The sequence below is a fragment of the Lepeophtheirus salmonis genome, chromosome 5, assembly GCF_016086655.4.
Source record: "Lepeophtheirus salmonis chromosome 5, UVic_Lsal_1.4, whole genome shotgun sequence".
NCBI classification, from domain to species: Eukaryota; Metazoa; Arthropoda; class Copepoda; order Siphonostomatoida; family Caligidae; genus Lepeophtheirus; species Lepeophtheirus salmonis.
In genome coordinates this window covers 51,163,463-51,180,251 of record NC_052135.2, presented here as the reverse complement: position 1 = coordinate 51,180,251, position 16,789 = coordinate 51,163,463, and the positions used below count along the sequence as shown (strand labels likewise).

Sequence of the window (16,789 nt, the reverse complement as noted above, 5' to 3'; positions counted from 1 at the left end):
GGATTAAAATGCTTATGTAAGCTTCTTTTCCTTCATTGTGACAATCTTGCTTGTTTAGTTTATATTCTAAACATTAAGTCAAAGCTGAGAACCTAATATTTTAGTAAAATTTCTTAAATTTTTTAATTATACTTAATAAATTTATCAAAAAATATGATTGAAAATGGTCTCCAGACTTTTTCCTCTACCGATATCTAAAGAATCCTCATGCAACCATTCCCCCTTTAGGATGTGCTTTTGTCACGTTTTCAAATCGTCCATGTGCTCTAACAGCTATAAAAGCCATGCATCATTCAACAACAATGGAGGGCTGTTCCTCCCCACTGGTCGTTAAATTTGCGGATACTCAAAAGGAAAAAGAACAGAAAAAAGTGCAGCAACTACAAACAAATCTTTGGGCACTTACAACCACTCCAAATGCTGCCGCAGTTGCTGCTGCAGCCTCTGCCGCACAACAAGTACAGGCCGCACAGTTAGTTAATTCACAATATATCGCTGTAAGTAACTGTAGCTTTTGACCTTTACGCGGGACTGTAAGCATTTATATTTTTTATCTCAGGCTCTCCAACTTCAAGGAGCTCCCTCTCCTGGAAGCAATTCAGCAGCTGGAACTAGTCCAAATGGAATATTAACAATGCAACAATTGATAGCATCCCCTGCAATGAGCGTTGAGAATGGTTGGTTGTCTTACATAGTATTCTTACTCGAAATATATCCTCTTGTTTCAGGTGCAATGCTTCAGCAACAAGCTCTGGGTGGGCTTTCTTCAGCCCCAGGTGGTTATAATCCATATATAGCCTTAACAGCCTCACCTTCAGTCAACAATCATAGTGCCAATGGAACTGCTGGGCTCAACTCAGTACCTTCATCTCAAGCTAATGGAATTGATCTTCTCAATTCCAATCTTGGACTTATATCTTCTGTGAATCCAAGTAAGTACATACATTGCTTTCCTTCTCATAGCTTTCCCTTTCTTGGTGTTTCCTTTGTGACATAGTGAACATCTACATACGTGTTTGACGTACGTCTGACATAGTGCATATTCATGTCTTTTGTTCTGGTTTCTAAGGTACCAAAACCTGAGTGTTGACATCATCCTAATTTAAAAGCAAAATCATAAACATAATAATGAATTCTCACATAAATGATTCGACATATTTAGTGAGATTCTTTCGATTAATTTATTATTCAATACAAACTGTAAATATGACAAAAAAAAAAAAAAAAAAAAACACACAAGAGCATTAAACGACTTGCTTTGTACATAGTTAATAATTACATATTACCATAATTTTATAATATTTAATTATTATTTATTATCGTGCTTTCATTATAGTCCTCATATATATGTTTGTAATTAACAGATCATTTCAATTATTCATTTTTCATGCTTAATCGACCACCTTTGATCTCTACTAATACCTTAATAGGTATTTGCATACCTTAGGAGATATTTTGTATAATAAGAGGATTTTTCTTGTGGTTGAACATTCTTACATAATGTTTTTTACATTTATAAATACCAAAGTTTTTAATTATAAAAAATTACAAATAACCTCAATTTGTGACAAAAACAAAATAAAAAAATAACTATTTTGTAGTAAATATTTTTTCGAAACAGACAAGATTTGGAAAGAAAACCTTCTTCTTTTTTTTAAAGTTACAGTTAAAAAATTTTGAAACCGACAATATTTGGACAGAAAACCTTCATTATTTTTATAGGACGAATTTTATTTTGAAATTTCGGCAGTTATACATTTTTGAAAGACAAAATTGAAGGAATGTATTGAGTAATTTGAAAAAAAACAAAAAAACTGCGGAGGTGAAAATTTTAAATACAGAAAATTCTATATTACAAATTTCACAATAATGACAACAACAAAAATAATTGGCAAAAAACGTTTCTTTTTAACAAATTTGACAGCAAGCTACAACCCCTGTAGTGGCCGACCAAATTATAGATATATATAGATGTTTTTTAACGTCGGTTCTGGTACGACGTCTGGTATTAGAGCAAATCTGAATAGCAGTATCAACAATATTTATGACTGAAAACATTATGAAAAGTAAAAAATACCATGTATTTAAACTGAAGTTTATATCCCAAAAAAAAACAATGCCATGGAGGTATTTGAATTTTTCGATAAAATTCAACTTCCTCTTAGCGTTTAAAATGGATAGAGGACGCCCTAGTGGCTATTCTTGTATTTACATAAAACACTCCCTATATCAACATTTGAAAAACAGATTTGAAATTACATACATACATATGAAGCCAATAATTTATATATGACTAAATTTCAAAATCATTTTTTTCTTAATTTAAGTTCTTATTTAATTATATATCTTACCATAATAAAACTAACCAAAAACACTCCTCTCCCACTCAAATTTAACAGGTTCACTGGGTGTGTCTAACTTAAATTCGTTAATAGCATTTTTGAATTCAAGTGCTAAAAGTGGATCTACACACAATTTAACGTCAGGGTCTGTCCTTCCGCTTTCTCATCAAGGTAGTAGTCTCTGTTTGCTTGTTTTGTGGTTTTTTTGTCCCATTTATCTATTCATTTGTAGCTTTCCGTGTTGCATGTGCATATGTTTACTACACAAGTCAACAAAATTTTATTTTTTCGAAAAACTTTTAGATTCAATATTTAACTACAATGTAGTAGTACTTGATTAGGGATGTATCATAGATAAATAAGTACATTTAGGCAAAAAGATACGTAGATAATTAAATAAAGGTATCAGCTGACAAAATATATACGACATTTCATTTTGTTTATTTTTTCTTATATTGATAATCGGCAATTCCTACTAGAAAAATGATATTCAGCTCTGATTTACTCCTATGGTGGAATAATAAGCTAAGCCTTCAACTTAATTCCTTTATCTGACGTTAAAATTATAATACACTTGGATATCTGGAGATAAACTAATATACAGTAATACTATAACATACATATTTAATACGTTTCTGGGCAGAATCAATAACTTGAAGCAAATTATACATATAAGCAGAATTATATTGGGAGGCGGGGATGCTTGTTTTTTGTAATTTTGTAGAAAAAAAATGATTTTTTTTTGCTAAATAATACTTGAAAAAAATCTAAATAATTTGAAAAATTAATTTTTTTTTGAATTTTTTTGTCAAAAATCCTCGGCTATTTACAAAAAAGTAAGTTATTTGAAAAAATTCAAAAATCCACATTTATTAATACAAAGTTGATTTAAAAAAAAAAAAGATTTATGGAAAATAAAGTTCAAAATTAAATTTTTTTTATCTAAAATCTACAGCTGTTCAACAAAAGTTTATATACTAATTTTTATTGAAAAAAATTTTAAAAATCCAGAGCTAATCTCAAAAAATCAAAAAATCCATAGCTATTCTCAAGAAATTAAATTTTCCCGAAATACTTTTTAAAGATTAAATTTTTAGGAGAAAAACTTCGAAAATCGTTAGTTATTCACAAAAATTAAATTTTTTGGACAAAAATTTGATAAATAAAATTACAAACATTAAAATTTCTATTAAAAAGCAAAAACTTTTTTTATTTGGGGAGGGAGGCTACAGGCCGTCCTTGCTGACGTCCTTGAAAGGAATAACTAAAACAAATTAAACTTCAAGCTCTCAGGCACCATCGACATCTCTTAACGAGCTCAAATCTAAATAAAAACTCGTCTGTTGTAGCTCTCGTATTTCCAAGTATTACTGTATTTTTGTTTCCACCCTTCACCTTAGCTGACGTTCATTGTTGCAAAATGAACATTATTATCTGCTACAGCCATACTATACCGAACGACCCATCGAAATCCCATTGTGGACTATATATTTATTTCTTTCTCTATGAGATTTATAATCAGTTTTTCTAATTAAATCTCTTTTACGAGAATTGTGAATTTGAATTTTTATCCACGTTTAACTATGGGTTGAGCCAACTTTAGAAGAAGAAAAAAATCAGTCCTTAATAAGAAAAAAAGTGTAAATTTAGGTTTAAAAAAACCAAAAAAACAAACAAGTTTTTTTAATGTTTTCTTTTAAAAGATAAAAGTAATCACATCGTAACGTTTCTCGTTTGTTCATAATGTTTTTTAAGCTTGAATTGTTCATTATAAGCTTAAATGCAAATGAAAATATGGTTTTAAAAATCTAATTAGCCCTTGACTGCGTATTTTTTTCTTTTTTTAATTTATAAAAAGAAAGATTTGACTTATTTTCTTAAATGCAACCCATGATGTAAAAAAAATTATAAAAGACGCTATGGCCAAATCAGGTCCAGCCTATAGTAAAATAAAAGAAAACTATATAATTTGTTCACTATCCAGACACAATCATTTTAAAAAAATTAAGTATTTTCTATTTTTTAATCATATTCTTTTTAAATATGAACTGTAAACGATCATTATAATCTAAAGTCATTAAAAAATAAAATAGAAGGATTTTTCAGACACTTTATCACTCTCTAGCAGAACATCATTAATTCCAAAACATGTTCATCACCTGTATTTTTTAGTATATTTACATATCCTAAAAAGCACTTAATGCACATTTTTTAAAAGATGACAGTATGACCCTCATGGGCAGCAATATTGATTCAAATACAAGTGCGTTGCTGATTTTTTTAATAATTTAAAAGTGGGCTCCAACCTATAAAAAGTTGGGAATTACTCAAAAAGTTCAATTTCTATATTCTCCAAAACCATATTTGGTAAGAAAGTAAAAAACACTCATTACCAATCAGTACTATTTACAAAAGTTAGATATGATTTTATTACCTATAATTTTTTGTCGTTGACTTGTGTTATTTACCGAATGTATTTAGTGATTATTTATGCTATTGCTTTGTTTAAATATCTAAGATAGCTCATTATTAATATATCATGTAGATATAATCCTTTTTGAATACATAGGTTTATATAAAAGTGGGAACTTTTCAGCATAGCAAACATCTTCAATAAAACATTTTCACTGACGTCGCATTTAATAAAAAACGCAGCTAGATTATCTTAGGGGATCTTAGTTCTTATTTTTACTAAATATAACGGACAAATTTCTACAACAAATCAATAAGAAATTGGGTAAAATGGCTTTAAACTTTAACACTCACTAAATTTATGCGTGGTTAGAACTTTTTTTTTTTTTTTTAAATTAGAATTCTAAGAACAATTTTATTTTTGTTTTTAAAAATCGAGATTTTTGGGGTACAGTTTGGGATTTTTTTTTATTTAGAGTATTTAATAACTTTCTTGTGGGTATTTATAAAAAATTAGTGATTTTCTCCATATCATTAAGGTGGGTTAGTACATTTATCGTGTATGTATGTATATATATATATACATACATTAATTATTGTTAGTTGATGTCTTCGAGCATGACTAGCTTGTTTATCCACTCTCTATTTCGACTGTAAAAAGGGAAAAGTAACATTGGGAAAAAAAAACATTTGTAGATATCCTTTTTTCTTGTTGCCAACTGTTAATTACTATTCAGAGAATAGTTATTTACTATTTTATACATTGAATCGATATGGAATGACATGAATTCTAAGCAAATAATATAAAACCCTAAGTATGTAATAACTTTTTGAGTTCATTATACATAGAGACAGCTCCCTTAAATCACACAACAGTCAACTTATGAATATTATGCAAATGACTGAAATAAAAATACACAACATATTTGTCTATATAAAAAAAAAACGACCTGTGTGAACCTGTGCAACTCTTCTCCCTATATCATATACTCGTACAGTCATGTGGATCGTGTGAATTTTTTAGGTGCCCGGTATTTTTTTTTGGTAATCTGAAGAATGAATTTTCTTTCTCTTAGGAGTTGTATTATTATTTAATTCCTAAGTAGTTAATTTCCTTTCCTATGTAGATTCGATTATATAAAAAACCTGATTGAACATCATGTGTGCTCATAAAAGACGGATAGAATCCTGAGGATATGTTACGGAGATATGATTGTAAGTCCTTTTTGGACTATAAGTAGAATTGGGGATCAACATCCTACCAATGTCCTTCTCACTTGTTACAGCTGATGGTAGTTGATTTCCTCTAACACATTCTTCAAATTGTTAGGGTTACCTAATTTATTTTCGGTTTCTATTTTTTTAGCCTGTCCATTACACACACGATTGGCATCAATATTCCATATATTTTACAAGTCTACGCGTACACACACGATAGATGTGATAACCCACCCTAATTTCTCTAAAATTTGATTAATAACTTTACATAGACATAAAGTTTTCGATTAGGTAATTCAATTTCAACACTGTAAGGCAATTAAGAAATTCGCATTTTTTTTTCTGTTTGATGATCCATTGATTGGATATATTTTCAAATGTATCCATGAAGTTTTTGAGACAAAAAATACCAAACTTCTAAAATTGACCCTTGTACCAAATAAATAGTGATATCAAATGTATAGGTACTATACATAAATCATAAAGAAACGGCTAGATTATCACTTTGTTTTGGATCGATTAGGAACAAGAAAAGTAAAAAATATGGAGAAAAATATAAAACCCTAGCAAATATCATTTATATATATATATATAATAGTTAATTTATTGCCTATTCTATGTTTAATGATAAAATAACATATTTTTAAAATATAATGGGGTTATACATGAACACAAAAGCAAGCTAAAATCATTTTTTTCTATAAATGGAGTGTGGTTTAAATATATACTCTTTGACTAGTTATCGTCAATTTATAAATAAATAATTCTTTTTCACTCTTTGACTGTCAACAAATTGCACATAAAGTATACAAAATTGATTGTGCCAATTAAAGAATGAGAAATAGACAGATTTTATTTGAAAGGCTATATTGGGCTCAATTTAAGTCTCTTAAATCAAATACAGGTTTTAAATTATAATAAAATTTTAAGTGTTCCTTAACTCATAAAAAAAATGAATAATAAGCTTATAATTGACTCTAAGATCTCTCTATGAAAAATTGAGCTCTTTTTTATATGAAGTCAAAAAAATATTTGGGGATTTTCTCTTTTTATTGATTTTTATTCAGGATATTTTTTATATTGACGTACCACATATAATTAAAAACTAGACGTTAAAGAGATAGATTTTGATATTTTTGATAGACAATTTTGTTCTTAAATCCTTTAATTTGTTAATTCCGTTTTTGATATCCCACTACACAAGAATAATTCACTATTTTTCTCAATTTGAAAGGAAAAAAAGGTTTTTATTCTTAATATACTTAGTTGTTTAGTCCCCTAAAATAAGTAACATACACAATAATGACGTCACATGAAAATGTTCTATGTTCATTTTTACAATTGTACTTTCAAAAATGGGTAATCAAATGATAAAAAGTTGCTTTTATATCTACAAAGGTTGATTGAAAATAAACTTTAATGGGACAGCTTGTTGCCCTTTCAAAAGCTTTGTAAGTTAATACGGCATTTATTATAAAATGAATATAGTTTATTTATACAAACTCTTACAAATAAAATAATACATCTCAAAGAAGCGATAAAATTCCATTATCAAAGACATTAAAGCACAATATATTTTTATATTTCATTAAAGAAAAATATTTGAGAAAAAAAAAAATATTTATTTATTTTATATTTAAAAGTTATGTTAGTAAATTATTGAATTTGAAATTCCTTTGAAGTATCAACAATTATACTTATAAGGTAACCCATACTTTCTATCAAAGTTATATTGCAATAGATTATAATTAAGATTCATAGAAGCATCTTATTTTATTTTAAACTTTGTGTAGATTTTTTTTTTGCTCCTTGTTGTTGCATTTTGAAGGTATACAGTTATATTTTTATATACATCTATATAAGTTTTCAAAAGGTATTATTTCTAACTGCATATATGTACATTAGGGTGGGCCTAAAAAGGTAATGTTTTACTTAAACTAGTCTCATCCTACCCTTTTCTTCCCCTCATAATAAAACTTTGATCTTCAAAATATCTTAGCTTAATGAAATATTTAATGGGGACCCTGCTTTTTAATGGTTTATCCCAATATTGATTTTTTGTTTTTTTTCAAATAACAAAAAGTTATGTAAAATATCAATACCTTTACTGATGTAGAAGATATTGTAGTTTCAGTCCTTTCTAACATGATCCATTAGATTATTTACAAATTATTGTATTGCAATGGACTTCATCTACAAAACAAACGATTGTTTGGTGCTCTTTTCTATACTCGGTATTTGTAAATTAATTATAATTTGGACAAAAAGTAATTTGTATTTTTTGCACATTTCAATATTTTATAAGAAGAAAAACAATTGAAAAATTACATATTTGGCAAGAAAAATTAAGTTTTCTAGAAAAAATATCTTATATTATTTTTTTTTTTCAAAATCCACATTCAGTCACAAAAAAATTAATTTAATTGACCAGAAAATTATAGTAAAAAGCAAACGTTTCTTAATTTTGGGGAGTGGGCTACAGCCTTCCACCCCACCCCATGCAGACGCTCTATAGTGGCATATTGTTTATTTAATTTAATTCTAGGAAGTAGTAGTCCCATTACCCCTGTTCCCCGACCACTGCTTTAACCTACGTATTTTCGTGTCTCAGGTATGACTCCTACGTCTATGAGCACTGGTCAAACTCATTTAGGGACTCCATTAATGATGACAACTAGTGAATTACTATCGTCCATAACTTCTTCTACATCTCCACCCACTTCGGCATTAGCAGGATATCCATACAATGCAGCTCTTTCTAACACAGGTAATTTTTTTTTTTTTGCACCTTCCAAAATACTAATATCATAATAATATTTTATTTCTTTGTTTCAGGCATTCCTACAGTTTTATCAACAACTGGCACAACCACAACATCTGTTTTAAAGCAACATGAGGGACCAAATGGGGCCAATCTATTCATTTATCACTTGCCTCAAGAATTCACGGATGCCGAACTTCTTCAAACGTTCAATCCCTTTGGGAACGTTATTTCAGCCAAAGTTTTTATTGATAAACAAACTAAATTGTCCAAATGTTTCGGTAATTTACTCATTTTGCAGGTTTAGTATAAAAATGTCCAATGTGGACATTTCAAAATTCAGGAGAGGCAATGTATATATTTTTTTATTTAAAAAAAAAAAAAATGTATGTCATATGTAAATTTAATAGATATTTCTTATAAAGTAACATTATTACATTGATAAAAGCCACAATAACTAGAGTAATCAAAAAATTCAGTTATCACCAGATATATATTCCACTCATGTGATGGGTCAACATAAAAACTATCTTGAACGAAAGTTAAGAAAAAGAGAAAATCCGATTTAACCAATATTTCACTGATATATTTGAGTCAATTATATGCTTTGTATGCAAATTTCTAAAAAGAGGTAATATACCAAAGAATTTTACCAATTGCTTAGGACCATTATTTGTTTTAAGGGACTTAAATTGGTTCTGATATCACTATCAACCATAAAAGGGTTCAATTTTTCATTATTTTGTCATGACAATCTGCATCCGAAAAATTTTATGGGTTTGGATTTGACCCAAATGACTTGTTTTAGTAAAGAAGTTTTTCCCGTCTATTTTCTCAGTGAAAATTTTTGACACAATGAGCTCATTTTTGGAAGACAAAGACAAAAATTCTTTGATTGAAGAATGCAACATCCCCTCCAGCCTGTTCCCTGTGGACGTAGACTGTGGATAGTATAGTTTGCATGCCTCCAAGAGGTTGATAAGTAAAATTTGTTGGGAAAAATTCACGATAATTCGTTTAAAAAAAAAAAACAATGTACAGGGTGAGGGCTCAAAAGTTGAAATCCTTTTCGAGGCTGTTTAGCCTCAGTTCTAAAATTGTTACAATTTTGTACTTGGAGCCATTCAAAAGAGCTGACAAAAAGCTACAATTTGATCTATCTGTGTTTCATTTTTGTATGCTTTTTGGGTGTCTAAGCAACAAGCAAAACGGCGGAGGGTGTGCGATTTCCTCCATACACAAGCCGATCTCTGACAAGAATATCTTCACAATGGACGCTGTTTTTAACAGGAGAAATGATCACTTTTTGCATGAACCAAGATCTCAGGCCGACACAAGCTTTAGGACCAAACATCATGCTCAGGTAATTGTATTCAGCGTCGTGGCGTCCGACGGCAGCAAGATGCCTCCCTACTTCTTCAAGACCAACGAGAAAGTAAACGCAGACGTCTACCACAAGTTCTTCAGGTACCATGTCTTGCCATAATTGGAGAACACGTTCCCCAGGGACAAATATGTGTTCATCCAAGAAGGTGCCCCGGCACACACGTCTAACAAGGTGTAGCATTACTGCAGGGAGAATATGGCTGCCTTCTGGCGGGTAGAATTCGTGTCTTCGTCCTCATCCGATGGGAACTCCCTCGACTTCAAGTCTTGGTTAAGAAAAACAAGATTTCTCATTGGAATGTTGATACCCTGAAGGCCGTGATCACGGAAGAGTAGAACAATTTGTCCTCGGACTGCATTAAGGCCAGCTGTGCTTCTGTTTGTCTCCGTATTGAAGCCATAATTCAGAATGGAGGGGGGCATATTGAATAAAAAGTTTAGAAAATTGTTAAACTACCAACTTTTGCTTCAAAAGTTTGCCATAAAAATGTCACAAAATAAAAATATTTATAATTGAAAATGGCTTTTAAAATTTTCTAATTTTTGAGTCCTCACCCTGTAATCCACACTCAATTAGGAGAAAAAATATAGTTTAGTTTGTTTTTATGTTGACAAACCACCACATGCATTTAATACTATAGCAGTGACTTATAAAAAAAACACTACTCATAATTTTTTTTCCTATTTCCTCTAGGGTTTGTGTCCTATGATAATCCGGTGAGTGCTCACGCTGCAATTCAAGCCATGAATGGATTCCATGTGGGGACCAAAAGATTAAAAGTGCAACTCAAAAAAGCAAAACACCGCTATGAACCCTATTAATTTTTTACAACCAAACTTTAGAAACTACATGCAAGCAAATACTAAGGATAGCTAAGAGGGGAAGCAGGCAGTACTCACTCCCTCTATTGGTTTTTTATCATCATGGTTTTTCTACTTACTTACAAACAAACACATATGTTACAAAACAAAGAAACAATTATTTAAATGATATGACTTGTGTTAGATACTTATTAAAAAAAGTTTATAATGTAAGTAGAAATGAAATTGTGATTCTTTTTAAATGATTTTAGAGTTATTGTTGAATCTATATACATACAATGCCGGTGCTCGGACTTTTCTTTGGTGGGGCATTTTGAAAATTATTGTTTTTAATGTTCCTAAAATTTTGTCAGATGAAGTTCCACTACTTAACTATAAGTAGAGTGGAGTAGTTTCTAATGAAAATAATACCTCTAAAAATAAGAAAAAAAAAAAAAACCGGTTGTTATGAGTGCTATTTCTCCCCTTTTTTAGTTTTTTTTTTGTTCAGTATTTAATCGGTCGTTGTAGTGTTAACTTTTCCCATTGAGGAAAGAATTACTGCCTATCTTTTTCATAAATTGCTTTATAAATTCAAAATATAATAAATTTATATGAATTTAAATATAACTAAATTATCGGCATTAATGCTATTTTCAATATAGATGTTCTTTTTTTTGTATCAGAAATTCATTTTCTCCCCCAAAATCACATTACATACAACTGATATTAAAAAGGTTCTTAATTTAAGTCGATCATATGCCTCGTTCCCGCCATCTCCTCGCGGCCTTTTTTTCATTACAAACTACTCCACTCTTAATATAAGTATCAAAATTACTTCAGCCGACCTTGAAATGTTCTATGAATTCAATAAACATTAAGTATATTTCCTTCTCTAGGAACGACCTAGACACAAACCTACACACATTGAGTTCAAGAGAAATATTTCTCTTAAGCGCGTTGTCTATTGAGCTACTTCGTACCAAATATATATTTATTTTTAATTTCCCGACTGACATCCTATTTTTTTTTTCAGAAATTTCATTAACATTAAAGATAACATGGTCCTTTTGATTTACCATAATAAAGGGTCTTTCTTAATAAATTATTTAGTAAAATTGTTTGTTTTTTTTTCTTTTTATTAGCTATTTTTTAAAGGTCAAGCCTTTTTTGGCTCCTTTTTCTTAGAATGTCTATTTATTTCTACGAAGTCCTTTATTATAGGAGAAATATAAAATATTTTTTTAAAAGAACTTCATGAATTTAAAAAAAAAAAAAAATCACCATGCTAATTATCCAAAAATTCTGACTTACATACTTTCCCGACTCTATTATTCACCGTCCCTGCGTATATAATAATAATAGTTCAAATCAATCTTTTACATACTTTTGATGGCTGTGAAACATATTCATACTTATGCGCATACAAATATGAATGAAGATCAAAGTTCCTATAATGAATTAATTACAAATATCACAAATGTTCATTCTTTTTCTATCTCTATTAATCAAGCTTCATAGATATATAAGAATATCATCATCAAGCTTCTTTTTTTAAATATTTGAAATACACCTACATAGATCTGTTGATTCATCAAATTTCTAATTAGGGTGTCAGAGTGTATTTCGCTATACAGTGCATTGTTTTGTACATATACCTAATATGAGGACCAGGGAATATGTGTGATGCTAAGATAGCTCATCAATCTTCCATCATCACTCATATTCAGTCCATACTTCATATTAACTTCTGTGATAGTTTTTCATACATATTTACATAATATACTATATGTGAGGTAAAGTGTTTTCACTGATTGATAGCATAATAATAATATATCGAAAGCAACGACATTTAGGAGGCATACAAACACATAGTATTAAACAAAATTTCCAATACACAATTCAATGACCAGTTAAAACCATTATTGTATACGTAGAAGACAATTTCTTTAAACAAAATTTGAAACGATGACCATGTGATTAATTTTTTACAAATTTAGTACTTTTTTCTCCGTTAGCGGACCTGATAGCTGTATGAATAACAGGTATTACTAACCTCTTTTTTTATAAATAAATCACGTGATATCTTTGTTTATATGAAATAAATATCTATGTGTATGCTTCCAACAAAATGGCCGCCGACTAATTCCAACGTGAAAAGGCTTTACCTACAACAACGTCCTTTATTTATAGATAAATAATTATTAATTATATAGTTTGATCTTACTTACAAACAATCAGCCTCAATAGCCATCCATTTCTACCAATCTTTTTGAAGGGAAGAAGGGAGTCCATGATGGGTCGGAATGGATACTTTTGAGGAAATACTTTTTTATACGTTTATTATTTTATACATCTTTCTTCTTTATAGATGAATTCCTGATGTTGTTTCTACCCAGCATATACCTTAGTTGTGTCTTATTCCTTGTTGGGGGAAGAATCCGTGTTTGATTAGATTCTTTAATCATAATATAATATTAATTATTATAATTTTATGTTCTTTGTTCATCTTTTGTTTTTCTTATTCATTAATTATTATTATGTTTTTTTATTTCATTTTTATTTTGAAGCAAAAAAAGGTTAATTTGTTCTTCATCATTAATATTTTTGTGCAATGTCGTTTGTCATCGTTTACATTCCTGTATATATATATATATATATATACTTATACATATTGGTGTGGGGTTTTGCTTTGAAAATTATTGACCGCTCTGAGACTAATTTGGCCATACGTTAGTGATATTATACATCCCGGGATTCATTAAAATGCTTCATATTCCATTAAAATCCACATTTTAGCCACAATGATTTTTACTATCAGATTAGATAGTAATTCCTGATTTATGTTTATAATCCTTCCTGATGATTTATTGATCAATTTTTAATTGTTTTTTCCTTTTTTTTTTTTTTTTTTACTCTTCTTTTTTAAATGTGAGGACTCAACCCTAATACCAGTGGCGTCCACAGATGGTGGGTTGAAGGGGCTGTAGCCCTTCCAAAATTAAGGAAGTTTTGCTTTTTACTGGAAAATTGAATATTTGAATTTTAATTTAATTGTTCAATGAAAAAAAAATATATATTTGAAATTTTTATTTATAAAATTTAATTTTTCAAATTTTTTTTACAAATAATTTTAATTTTTGGATTTTTTTTCAAAAAATTTCCAAAAAACCAAGCCTTTCTTCCCAAAAAACAAACAGCAATATTAAAAACGAATGTTTACTAATTTTATTTCCAAAATTGCAGAAAGTAAATAATAATTCAGAATTTTTTTTTATCAACAATAGAGATTTGATGTTTTTACAATAAGTATAACAAATTATACATCTAGTTAAAAAATAATAATACGAAATTTAAATTAAATAATTATTTTACTTTTATAACTGTTTTCATGTTATTAAAAACGTTTTTTCGATTTTTTTTTTTTTTTTTACTCTGTTTACTAACCTTGTTAATAAAGGATGTTCAATAACAAAGGTTTTAATAAGTTTGGTTATATAGAAAAATTCGCTTTGCGGTCTGAAATTGTGGCTGGGGCTGAAATATTGCTCCAAATCTGTCTGTAAGAAAATCCCTAGGGACACAACCAAACAAAAAGTTTGGTAGCGGCTCAACGCTAAAATTTATTTATGAGTATATATATATATAAGTGACATGCTCCCTTCATTCGTTGGTTTATTACTAAAAAAATGTGTTTGTTTATGTTATGTACTGTCGATCTTTTTAATTATTTCCCTTTTTTATTATTTTTTGTCTCATGTCTAATTATATATTTTGTAATATTCATTATTTTTTATAAGAAAAAGAGCTTTTTTAAGATTTATAAAAAAAATATAATAATTATTAGTCCATTTAAAAAAATACAACCAGATAATATATAAATACATATATTATTCGAGCTTAAGTTCCCAATATGATTACAACTATGTATTTAAACAAACGAGTCACTCATATAAAAGTAGTCAATTAATTCCCCACCCTCCCCCTTCAGCTGTGCCATATGCACGTCTTATATATCATTAAAATCGCTTTCAAAAACACACACAAAAAAAGAACCCACTTCCAAATCAGCTTCCCCCCCCTTTTTTTTTCTTAATCTTTCGATTGGTTTGTATTTTGATCCTTTTAAGTCCCTTACTCCTCTAACGATTATAATTTATATAGGTAATAATAATAGAATAGAAATGAATATTTATTTTGTAACACAAGCAAAAATAAAATAAAAATCCACAAACAAGTAAAATATCTATTTTTATAAAGAAAGTTTTTGTCAAAATAAAAAAAAGGAAACACTACCTCAGATACTGAGTTTTTATTTTTTTTTGTAACTTTTAGCTTTGTTTTTTGTTTTCACCCACCAACACAATAATAATTATTATCATCGAGTCATATCAACTTTTTTTTTTGTATTTTTTTCTGTAAAGGTTAAAGAAGGAACATATATAAGCGTGCGCGAGTAGCTATCTATTGTTAGTATAAAGATGTGGTAAAATTGCTGGAGTTCAGGTGAACGATACAATCCCACTTGAGAGATTATCATATAAAAAATATGGTAAATATTACTATAGTGTTTCAAAGCTATATAACAAACAAATTTGAAGACTTTGACATCCATTTTTCTCTACAATTAGCGAGCTATAAGAATATTTTTTTGTTCGCTAGGAGTGCTAAGGAGGCTTTGAGTTACTTGAAAGCTAACTAGTACGCAACGCCCATGAATCCACTCTTTGAATTGAATTAACAGTGTGAATTCTACCCAGGAAAGGAAACATTGAATGTTGAGAGGGATTTAAAAGTGACATCTTGCAGATAAAAAAATCTTCTAAATTAAACAGTCCCATTTTTTCATTATATTTGATAGCTTTGAATTTTCAAAATAATAAAAGCATAAAATATTATTTTAAAGACAAGATGCACGCCCGTATTCCAGCAATTCTTACATCTCTAATTATTACACTATTTTTATCATAATAATACAACCATAATTTTATATATTACTCCATATATTTTGTAGATTGATTGATGTGCCAAATGTTAATAGCTGATTTTACCTTCATATACTTATAAATATGGTTATTATACATATCTGGGTAATTAATGTTAATATTATAATTTTATTATATTATATATTTTTTTTTCTAAATTATCATTGTCGTTACTTTTATTACATACTTACATTATAGTCAGTGTATCTATACTTTTACATTTATTCGAAGAAATGTTTTTGTATGCTTATCTAATGTCATTTAAAATATAAAGTAATCAAGTTAAAAAAAAAAGATTTTATATTGTGTTTGAATTTATCACTAGAGAGACACCACACGGTGGTGTAGCAGCACTTTCCTTCGTAGACTGCTCGTATCAAAAATTATCCCATCAAAGTTTTAAAATTTCTTAACCGTATCCTGCAAGGTGGACTTGGTAACGCTCATATCCACTACTTGAGAGCTCAAGGGCTTTAAAGGTTTGGCCTCCAAAATCTGGTTCACCTTCTCAGCATCAAGGATATTGCCCTTGACACTTCCAGGCTTCTTTTTAATTCTTTCTGGTCGTTTGATATCGTGAACACTGGTGATTTTCTCACGTACAAAAGACTTTAATTTAAGTATAACGTTTAGATGCCATTTTTTCTTAGTAGAGTTAAAATTTTGGTTTTTTACTTAACTAGATTGTTTGTTTGCAAGTTGTGTTGTTTTTCTTTTAAATCTGAAAATTATTCTTCACTATTGTGACCTCAATTAATTTTATCTAATAAATGTACTATTTTTTTTTGGCTTCCTGGTACAATCAAGCTTTCATTAATTCCGATAAGAAGTATATATGGTAACAATGCTCCAGAAGACTGAAATATACACTGATATATCTTTTA

At 29.0% G+C, this 16,789-nt stretch overlaps 1 protein-coding gene across 20 annotated transcripts in view; it reads left to right on the top strand.

The window, feature by feature from the left end:
* Positions 1-15,725, top strand: part of LOC121119063 (CUGBP Elav-like family member 1) — a 220,002-nt gene extending 204,277 nt beyond the window's left edge. For 9 of the 20 annotated variants that reach the window (XR_011780281.1, XR_011780286.1, XR_011780287.1 and 6 more), the window contains 8 exons: positions 229-497; positions 560-677; positions 729-932; positions 2,400-2,516; positions 8,584-8,739; positions 8,808-9,014; positions 10,814-11,150; positions 13,292-15,725. Coding sequence is in view for 10 of the 20 variants with exons in the window: in XM_071888791.1 (XP_071744892.1) it covers positions 229-497; positions 560-677; positions 729-932; positions 2,400-2,516; positions 8,584-8,739; positions 8,808-9,014; positions 10,814-10,941 (1,199 nt within the window). In the remaining 10 variants the exon portion in view is untranslated. Of the gene's footprint in view, positions 1-228; positions 498-559; positions 678-728; positions 933-2,399; positions 2,517-8,583; positions 8,740-8,807; positions 9,015-10,813 lie in introns of all 20 variants that reach the window. The other 11 variants (XM_071888792.1, XM_071888796.1, XM_040713679.2 and 8 more) reach the window with 4 other exon arrangements.
* Positions 15,726-16,789: the final 1,064 nt, after the last annotated feature.